General features: G+C 72.1%; 2 protein-coding genes across 2 annotated transcripts; both read left to right on the forward strand.

The window, feature by feature from the left end:
• The first annotated feature begins 504 nt into the window (after positions 1 to 504).
• On the forward strand, positions 505 to 1,185 carry ID1 (inhibitor of DNA binding 1). Its single transcript, XM_075438403.1, has 2 exons — positions 505 to 857; positions 948 to 1,185. The coding sequence occupies exons 1-2, from the start codon at positions 537 to 539 to the stop codon at positions 987 to 989; spliced, it is 363 nt and encodes a 120-aa protein (XP_075294518.1). The 5' UTR covers positions 505 to 536; the 3' UTR covers positions 990 to 1,185.
• A 3,382-nt stretch (positions 1,186 to 4,567) lies between these two features.
• Positions 4,568 to 8,691, forward strand: LOC142363511 (bactericidal permeability-increasing protein-like). The gene is made up of 11 exons (XM_075438406.1): positions 4,568 to 4,726; positions 4,901 to 5,015; positions 5,129 to 5,257; positions 5,329 to 5,484; positions 5,617 to 5,680; positions 5,790 to 5,850; positions 5,975 to 6,066; position 6,192; positions 6,392 to 6,591; positions 6,695 to 6,754; positions 7,840 to 8,691. Exons 1-11 carry the CDS (start codon positions 4,579 to 4,581, stop codon positions 8,128 to 8,130), a joined length of 1,317 nt encoding a protein of 438 aa, XP_075294521.1. The 5' UTR covers positions 4,568 to 4,578; the 3' UTR covers positions 8,131 to 8,691.
• Positions 8,692 to 8,698: the final 7 nt, after the last annotated feature.

Here is an 8,698-nt window from a genome sequence, read left to right on the forward strand (position 1 = left end):
CCTGGCGTCTAACGGTCTGAGCCGGGGGGGAGGCGGGGGGGCGGCGGGAGGGGCGGGCAGCGCAGGGGGGCTGGGCGGCCCGAGGGGCACGGGGAGGACGGGAGGGGGGTGCGGGGGGCGAGCGCGGCTGCGGGGACCCCGGGGGTGGAGGGGAAGCAGGGGGGGTTGGGGGGGTGCAGGTAGCCCGACACCGGGAGCCCGCGGGGCAATTACCCGCGTTAACGGCGGGGAAGGCGTCGGGGGCGTCGGGACCCACCGGCGTGCCGCACCCCGGTAACCCCCGCAGCCCCGGTGACCCCCGCGCCAAGCCCCCCCTGCCCCCGCCGCCGTTGCCCCTTTAAGGCGCTGCCCATCCAGGGGCGTATGAATGGGGGAGGGCGGGGCCGTCCCCGCCCCCGCGGCGCCGCCATTGGCCGCGGCTCTCCCCGCGGCCCCGCCCCTCCTCGCCGCCGCCGCTCTATAAGTGGCGCGGCGGGGCGCGCGCTCGGGCCGTCCAGCCCGCAGGGTCCTTGTGCCTCCCGCTCCCGCCGCTCGCCATGAAGGTCGCCGCCGCAGCCCCCTCGCCGCTCCCCGCCGGTACCGGCGGCCCGCTGAAAGCCGTGCGGCCCGGGGAGGCCGCTCGCTGCGGGCCGGGCCCGGGGGGTTCTCCGGGAGCGGCGGAGCAGGCGGCCGCCGCCGCGCTGCTGTACGACATGAAGGGCTGCTACTCGCGGCTGCGGGCGCTGGTGCCCACGCTGCCCCGGCACCGGCGGGTCTCCAAGGTGGAGCTGCTGCAGCACGTCATCGACTACATCTGGGATCTGCAGCTGGCCCTGCAGCGCGGGCCCCCCCGCCCCGCCGCCGGGGACCCCCCCGAGGTGAGTGCGGACCCCCCGGGCACGGCCCGCTCTGCCGCCGGGCTCCCCGCACCCCCCCCGAGCAGCACTGACCACCCGCTTTCCCCGCAGGCTCCCCGCGTCCCGGCTGCCGACCGGATCCTGTGCCGCTGAGACCGCTCCGGACCCGCCGCGGAGACCCCCGGGACCCCCGGCAGCCGCGGGGGTCCCCCCGCAGCCCGGGCAGGGGGTGCCGTATCCTTCTCAGATTGCTGAGAGCATTCCCCGTATTGTATATTACAATGATGCTGCAGAATATTGTTCTACAATAGCCGGAGTTTTGTTATTATTAAACAAGCCCTGATGACCAGGCACGCCTCTGCTTCCTGACCCCCCCTCCCCACCCCGGGGGGCTCTGGGCCTCGGGGACACCCCCCCGGGGAGCGTGGAGCTGGGGGTGGGGGGGGGGGGGGCCTCCAGACCAGTGCGGGCTGGGTGGGTGTGCTGCTGTGGGGGGCTGGGGTCTCGCAGGGGCTGGTCCCAGTCGCCCCAGTGCTGCTGTGGTGGGACCAGGTGCGCTGGGGTCTGCGGGTGTTGTCCCCATGGCTTCTCGTGGGGACCGTGTCCTCCTCCCCCCTCCCTCCCCGGGCTCAGGCGTGGGGTGTTGGGGAGGAGAGAGGCTTCGCACCCTGTTCTCTGCGGGGGGAGGACACCTCAGCACTGGGACGGGTGCCTTGGTGACCCAGTGACACGGAGGGGACGGCGCTGGGAGCTGAGCAGGGGGCTCCGTGCCCCCTGGGGCGCGTGGGGTCCCGGTCTCCGTGGGCCACCCGCACCCCGCAGCGTTTCCGGGGTGTCCGGCCACGGGCGGATGACACTGCAGGGGACGGTCCCGGGGTGCTGCCCCGGGGGGGAGCGGCTGCGGGCTCTGGGTGCTGCCCCTGGGGTGCCGGCTCGACCTGGAGCACCCCACGCCTCCGCGGCCTGGCCGAGCTTTTTGGGAGAAGGAAACGGCGTCGGGGTTGTGCAACCCTCGGGCTGGGGGTGTCCTGGCTGCCCCGTGACTCACGGTCGGGGGGACACCCTGTGCGGACCCTCCTCAGGGCCTGGCGGGGGCCAGGTGTGTGGTGGTTCACCTGTGGGTGAACCCATCCGTCACCCCCGGTGTCCCCTCTGCCATCGGATCGGATGGGTACCCCCCCCATCCCCCCCCGGGTCTCCTCTATCACCCGCACTGGTGTCCCCCCCAACCCCCCTGGGACCACTCTGTCACCCCCCAGGTCCCCTCTGTCTCCCACGCTGGTGTCCCCCTCTCTATCACCCTTAACCCCTCTGTTACCACCACTGGTGTGTGTGTTCCCCCCCCCGGTCCTCTCTATCATCCCCACTGGTGTCCCCCCCCATCACCCCCCGGGTCCCCTCTATCATCCCCACTGGTGTCCCCCCATCCCCCCTAGGTCCCCTCTATCACCCCCACTGGAGTCCTCCCCTCTATCACCCCCCAGGTCCCCTCTATCACTCCCACTGGTGTCCATCCCATTGCCCCCCAAGTCCCCTCTATCACCCCACTAGTGTCCCCCCCCATGCCCCCCTGGCACCCCTCTATCACCCCCACTGGTGTCTCCCCATCCCCCACCAGGTCCCCTCTGTCACCCCCACTGGTGTCCCTCCCATTGCCCCCCGGAACCCCTCTGTCACCCCCCCCCGGTGTCCCCCCCGTCGCGGCGGCAGCCCCCGGCCCGGTCCCCAGCGCGGTGCTGCCGGGGCAGGGGGTCCCTCTCCCGGTGCCCGCTCGCACTGCACCGACCGGAGGAGCCTGGGGGGCCCTGGGGCCGGGAGAGCGGAGCCGGGGGGCTCTGCTGGGGCCGGGGGCGGTGCGGGGGGGCCGGGGCTCTTCGCTGTCGGCAGCCGTCGAAACTCCGGCTGCAGCCATGGGGCCCCGCGTGTGCCAGCGTGTCCCCCTGCCTCTGCCCCCATCCCTGCCCGAGCCCCGTGTGCCCCCCGGCTGAGCCCCTGCCACGCAGCCCCCCACGTCCTCAGCCCTCGGGGCACGGGGACGTGGCGTGGCTCTGCCACGGGGCTGCGGTGACCGGGGACCTGACACCCCCGGGCTGGGGAGCGGGGCTGGCAGGGCTGAGCCGCCTGCCACGTGTCGGGGTGACGGATGCGGCCGCAGCGGAACGTGCCGGAGGGCCCAGCCCCGCGGGCGCCTGCACCCCAAACCGTCCCTCGGTGTTTGGATGGGACCTGATTCATCCCGGAAGGGATTAGGGACCGGGATCCGGGTGACGTTCCGGTCCGACCAGCCCGGCAGCCGCGGGGATGGACGCTGGCGTCAGAGCCGGCCGCTGCTGCTCGCTGCCACGCACGGCCCCGGGGACATGGCGGAGCTGGGACCCCTGGCGCGACCGGAGGCTCCCATGGCACGGGGCACCGTGACTGCCCGGCACGGTGAGGCTTGGTGCGGGGCAGGGGGGCCCGGGGATGCTGTGGGCATGGCACTGCGGTGGGCATGGAACCATGGGGGGCATGGAATCGCGGTGGGCATGGCACCGTGGTGGGCATGGAGTCGGGGGCCAGGGGCAGCGCTGGGCTTCGGGACGCTGCTGGGGGCCGTGGCCATCGCCATGGCTGTGGTTGGTGCCGCTGGGGGTCCCGGGCAAGCAGGCAGCTGCAGTGAGGGGACCGTGGGGTGGATGTGGTCCCTCCGGTGAGGTCAGCTGTGGGCCCTGCATCCCCCCCATGGTGCTGGGATGGGGCCCTGCCCCCCCCGGAGGGATCCCTGGGTCCCTGGTGCTGTCCCCAGGGTGGATCCAGGCTGGGAGCTGGACCCCTGGCAGCTGTCGCCCGCGGCGCGTCCAGCCGGAGGGGCTCGGGACGGTCCCACCGGCAGCGGGTTGGGGACCACAGGCGGCTCCTCCACCGCAGCCGGGGCTTTTCGGAGGGGATTGCACAGTTCTGCTCTCGCTCTGAGTGTCCTGACCTTCCCGGCACGCCGTGACCCCGGGGGCTGCCACCGCGCCCCGGCCACCCTGACACCTGCCGAGGTTCGGGTGCCCCCAGGCAGGGTCCCCAGAGCCCTTCCCGAAGCAGGGACAGCTGCCGCTCCCTGGTGACAGCCGCAGGCTGAGCCCCGTCCCTCCAGTGCAGCCCCCCAGGACCGGCTCACCGCGTCCTCCCTGCTTCTCCATCGCCCTGGGCCAGGCACAGCTGCAGCCTCGGGGGACCCTGGTCCAGCCAGGCCCCTGCGTGTCCCCACATGCCGGCCACTTGCCCCCGTGGGGACCCCTGGCCGGTGCCCCCGGCTTCTGCACACCCCCCAGGGCAGAGGAACTTCCCTCTGAGGGTGACAGAGCCCTGGCCCAGACTGCCCAGGGAGGCTGTGGAGTCTCCTTCTCTGGAGATATTCCAGCCCCGCCTGGCCGCGGTGCTGTGCCCCCTGCTCTGGGTGACCCTGCTTGGGCAGGGGGTTGGGCTGGGTGACCCCAGAGGTCCCTTCCAACCCCTGCCATGCTGGGATCCTGTGGGACCCTGCCTTCCTCCGCTCCCACGGCGGGCGAGAGTGGGGAACAACAGGGGAACCGGCTTCCCCTTTGAGTCACGCGTTGGGCAAGGCCGGGCTTTCGGCGGCCGGAGCGTCGCGGTGGCTCCCGCATGTGCGCAGGAGGCTGATGTCACCGTGGGCTCCCCGGCCCCGATATAAGCCCTGGCCAGGCTGGTGCACGGGGACGGGGTCTCCGCTGCGGCCGGGCGTCGCGCAGCCATGTCCTCTGCTCCAGCGCCCAGGTCTCGGCACCGTCCCCAGCGCGCACCGGGGCTCTGCGTCCTGCTCCTGCTGACCGCCTGCGCGCCCGCCGCTGCCACCAACCCCGGCGTCACGGCCCGGCTGACGCGGAAGGCGCTGGAATTCGGTGGGTCCGTGGCCCTGACCACCCGTGGGGCGTCCAGGCAGGGGTGGAGGGGGGTCAGCGTCCGGACACCGCCTGGGATGGGGGGTGGAGGGGTGTCCTGGAAGTGGCTGCTCGCCCCACCGGCACCCCGGACCCTTCCGTGGCGCCCGCCCGTGACCCCCCGCTCTGCCCCAGGCCAGGAGCTGGGGCTGGAGCTGCTGCAGTCGCTGCTGCGGAAGGAGCACGAGCTGAACCTGAGGGGCTCCTACAGCACCCCGCTCCTGGGGACCCTCACCTACGCCGTGCCCCGGTAAGCGCCGCCGCGGCGTCCCCGTCCGTGTCCCCGCACGTGTCCCCGTGCCTGGCCCCGTCCCGGCCGTGCCGCGGGCGCAGCCGCCAGCCCAGGCTGCCGCTGTCGTGCAGGATCCGCGTCCACGAGCTGCAGGCGAACGACTCCGCCGCGGATTTCGCCGAGGACGTGGGGGTGAAGCTGACGGTGCAGCGCGCCCACGTCCGGCTCAGCGCCGACTGGGCAGCCCGGCTGGGCGCCGTGTGAGTCCCCACCCGCACGGGGACCCGGGCAGCTCGGGGGTCACCATGGTCGTCACCTGCTGTGTCCCCAGCCAGGACAGCGGCTCCGTCGAGCTCCGGCTGAGCGACCTGGCCGTGACGGCCGTGCTGGGGGTGAGCGTGGACGGTGGCGGGCGGCCCACGGTGTGGAGCGCCGGCTGCGACGCCCGCGGCACCGACCTGCGCGTGGAGTTTCACCACGGACACAGGTGACGCCGGGGTCCCTGCTCCCCTCCTGTCCCCGGCACGCGGGGGGTCCCCGGTGCCCCCGGCCGGGGCGGTGGGTTGGGGGGGACTGTGGCACCCCGGGGTGACCCGCGGCCCCCCGCTCTGCCCCGCAGCTGGCTCTACAACCTGCTGGCCCCGCTGCTCCAGAGTGCCCTGCGGCCGGAGCTGAACAAGCAGGTGGGTGCTCGCCCCCTGTGCCGTGGGGACCTGGGGTCCCTGTCCCCCCCAGGGGAGCGGCTTGGGGACCCCCGGCCGTGGGCTCGCTGACGCCCTGCTCTGCTTCCAGCTCTGCCGCGAGCTGCGCCGCGGCGTCGAGAGGCTGGAGGCTGCCCTGAAGCGCGTGAAAGGTGGGCGAGGGGACCCCGGGGCTGGGGATGCTGGGGGGGGGGCTGGTTGGATCTGTGGGATGGGGGGGGCTGGAGGAGGGGACGGGTGGTCCGGTTCCCTCCAACCACCCCCGTGTCCCTGCAGTGCCCACCCAGCTCGACTCCTTCGCCGCCATCGACCTCTCGCTGCTGGGGCGGCCGGCCATCACGGCGGAGCACGGGGACGTCGCCCTCAAGGTAACACCATCCCGCGCGTCCCGGGGCCGGCGTGGGGGACCCGGGCTGAGCCTCACAGAATCACAGAATAGTAGGGGTTGGCAGGGCCCTCTGGGGTCACCCAGCCCAACCCCCTGCCCAAGCAGGGTCACCCAGAGCAGGGGGCACAGCACCGCGGCCAGGCGGGGCTGGAATATCTCCAGAGAAGGAGACTCCACAGCCTCCCTGGGCAGCCTGGGCCAGGGCTCCGGCACCCTCAGAGGGAAGAAGTTCTTCCTCGGGTTCAGCTGGAGCTTCCTCTGCTTCAGTTTGTGCCTGTTGCCCCTCCGTGCATCTGTCCGCACAGGGGAGTTCCTCAGGGTGGGCAAGCTGCAGCAGAGACCCTCGTCGGCGCTGCCTGCGGCGCTGCCCGCAGCTCTGCCCGCGGCACTGCCCGCGGCACGCCAGCCCATGCTGCTGGTGGCCGTCACCGAGTTCGTGGCCAACTCGGCCGCCTTCGCCTACTTCACGGCCGGGGCCCTGCGCAGGAACATCTCCAGCAGCACGGTAGGGACGGCGGCGGGGTCCCCCGGGGTCCCGCCAGGTGTGTCCCCGCACCCCGCCCGGGGCTGGTGGCAGCAGCACCCCCGACCCCGCCGCTGCCTTCCAGCTCCCGCGGAGGTTCCCGCTCCAGCTGAGGACCAAGAGCATGGGGGTCTTCTCCCCACAGGTGGGCGCGGGCAGGAGGGGACGCGGGTGGAACGGGGGGAGGACGGGATGCAGGAGGGATGGGATGCAGGAGAGGGTGGACATGGGAGGGGTGGGACACGGGGTGGGATGGGACATGGGATGGGATGAAGGAAAGGGGGGACATGGGATGGGATGCAGGAGAGGGGGGACATGGGATGGGATGCAGGAGAGGGGGGACACAGGAGGGGTGGGACATGGGATGGGTGAGACACGGGGTGGGCCACAGGGGAGGGGGGACATGGGATGGGACACAGGAGGGGTGGGACCTGGGATGGGACACGGGATGGGACATGGGATGGGACACAGGAGGGGTGGGACCTGGGATGGGACACGGGATGGGATGCAGGAGAGGTGGGACATGGGATGGGACACAGGAGGGGTGGGACATGGGATGGGTGGGACAACGGGGTGGGACACAGGAGAGGGGGGACACAGGAGGGGTGGGGACATGGGATGGGATGAGGGACAGAGTGCAGGTGGGCTGGGACATAGGATGGGACACAGGAAAGAGGGGACCTGGGATGGGACACAGGAGGGGTGGGACATGGGATGGGACATGGGATGGGACACAGGAGGGGTGGGACATGGGATGGGACATGGGATGGGACACAGGAGGGGTGGGACCTGGATGGGACATGGGATGGGACACAGGAGGGGTGGGGCCTGTGGATGGGGTGCAGGAGGGACAGGGCGCAGCTGGGCTGGGACATGGGATGGCACAGAGGTGGCAGGCGATGCAGGAGGGACAGGACAGGGGGGGTGGGATGCAGGCAGGGGGGGACACAGGAGGGCTGGGGTGCAGGGGAGATGGGACACAGGATGGGACACAGTGGGATGGGCAGGACGGGATGGAGCCGGGGTGGGACACAGGCAGGACAGGGTGTGGGCAGGTGGGCCAAGGGCAGGGCGCGTTGCCCCACCCTGCCTGCACCCTGCCTGGGGCAGGGTGGTGACGGCACACGCGGCCCGGGGCGGTGGTGGGGACACGCTGGGAGCCCGGGCTGGTGGCCGCGGTGCCGGAGGTGCCAGCGCGGCTCCGTGCCAGCCCGTGCCCCCGTCCCCCAGCTGCAGGAGCGCTACCCGGACCTGCCCATGGAGCTGCACCTCTGGGCCCGCCGGCAGCCCCTGCTCTCCTGCCGCCCCGACGCCCTGCGCGGGACCCTCTTCGGCTCCGCCGAGGCCTTCGTGGTGCTGCCCAACGCCACCCGCGTCCCTGCCTTCCTGCTGGACATCGTGAGTGGCTGCTGTGGCACGGGGACCGGGGCCGAAGGGCTCAGCTGGGGCTGGCGGGGCCCGTGCTGGGCGATGCTGGGTGATGCTGGGCGATGCTGGGTGATGCTGGGCTGTGCTGGGTGATGCTGGGTAGTTCTGAGTGATGCAGGGTGACACAGGGTGATGCTGGCTGATGCTGGGCAATACTGGGGTGATGCTGAGCAATGCAGGGTGACGTAGGGAGATGCTGGGCGATGCTGGGGCAATGCAGAGCGATGCTGGGCCATGCAGGGTGATACTGGGCGATGCTGGGTAATGTTGGGCTGTGCTGGGCCATGCAGGGCAATGCTGGAGTGATGCTGGGACCATGCTGGGCGATGCAGGGTGATACTGGGCGATGCTCGGCCACGCAGGGAGATGCTGGGTGATGCAGGATGATGTGGGGCGATGCTGGGCAACGCTGGGGTGGTGCAGGGTGACGCCAGGCCATGCTGGGTGATGCTGTGCGATGTTGGGCTGCACTGGGCCATGCAGGGTGATACTGGGGTGATGCAGGGTGATACTGGGCCATGCGGGGCGATGCTGGTGACGCTGGGCGATGCTGGGGCCATGCAGGGCAATGCTGGGGCCATGCACAGCGATGCTGGGATGATGCAGGGCCATGCAGGGTGATGCTGGCCATGCTGGGTGATACTGGGCGATGCTGGGTAGA

Source organism: Opisthocomus hoazin, chromosome 18 (assembly GCF_030867145.1).
Source record: "Opisthocomus hoazin isolate bOpiHoa1 chromosome 18, bOpiHoa1.hap1, whole genome shotgun sequence".
NCBI lineage: Eukaryota > Metazoa > Chordata > Aves > Opisthocomiformes > Opisthocomidae > Opisthocomus > Opisthocomus hoazin.

Excerpts from the sequence above, each read along its gene's own strand:
- ID1 (XM_075438403.1), top strand. The coding sequence starts at position 537 with ATGAAGGTCGCCGCCGCAGCCCCCTCGCCGCTCCCCGCCGGTACCGGC. Across the intron at positions 858-947 it reads CCGCCGGGGACCCCCCCGAG|GCTCCCCGCGTCCCGGCTGC; the intron begins GTGAGTGCGGAC and ends CTTTCCCCGCAG.
- LOC142363511 (XM_075438406.1), top strand. The coding sequence starts at position 4,579 with ATGTCCTCTGCTCCAGCGCCCAGGTCTCGGCACCGTCCCCAGCGCGCA. Across the intron at positions 5,016-5,128 it reads CTCACCTACGCCGTGCCCCG|GATCCGCGTCCACGAGCTGC; the intron begins GTAAGCGCCGCC and ends GCTGTCGTGCAG. Across the intron at positions 6,755-7,839 it reads TGGGGGTCTTCTCCCCACAG|CTGCAGGAGCGCTACCCGGA; the intron begins GTGGGCGCGGGC and ends CCCGTCCCCCAG.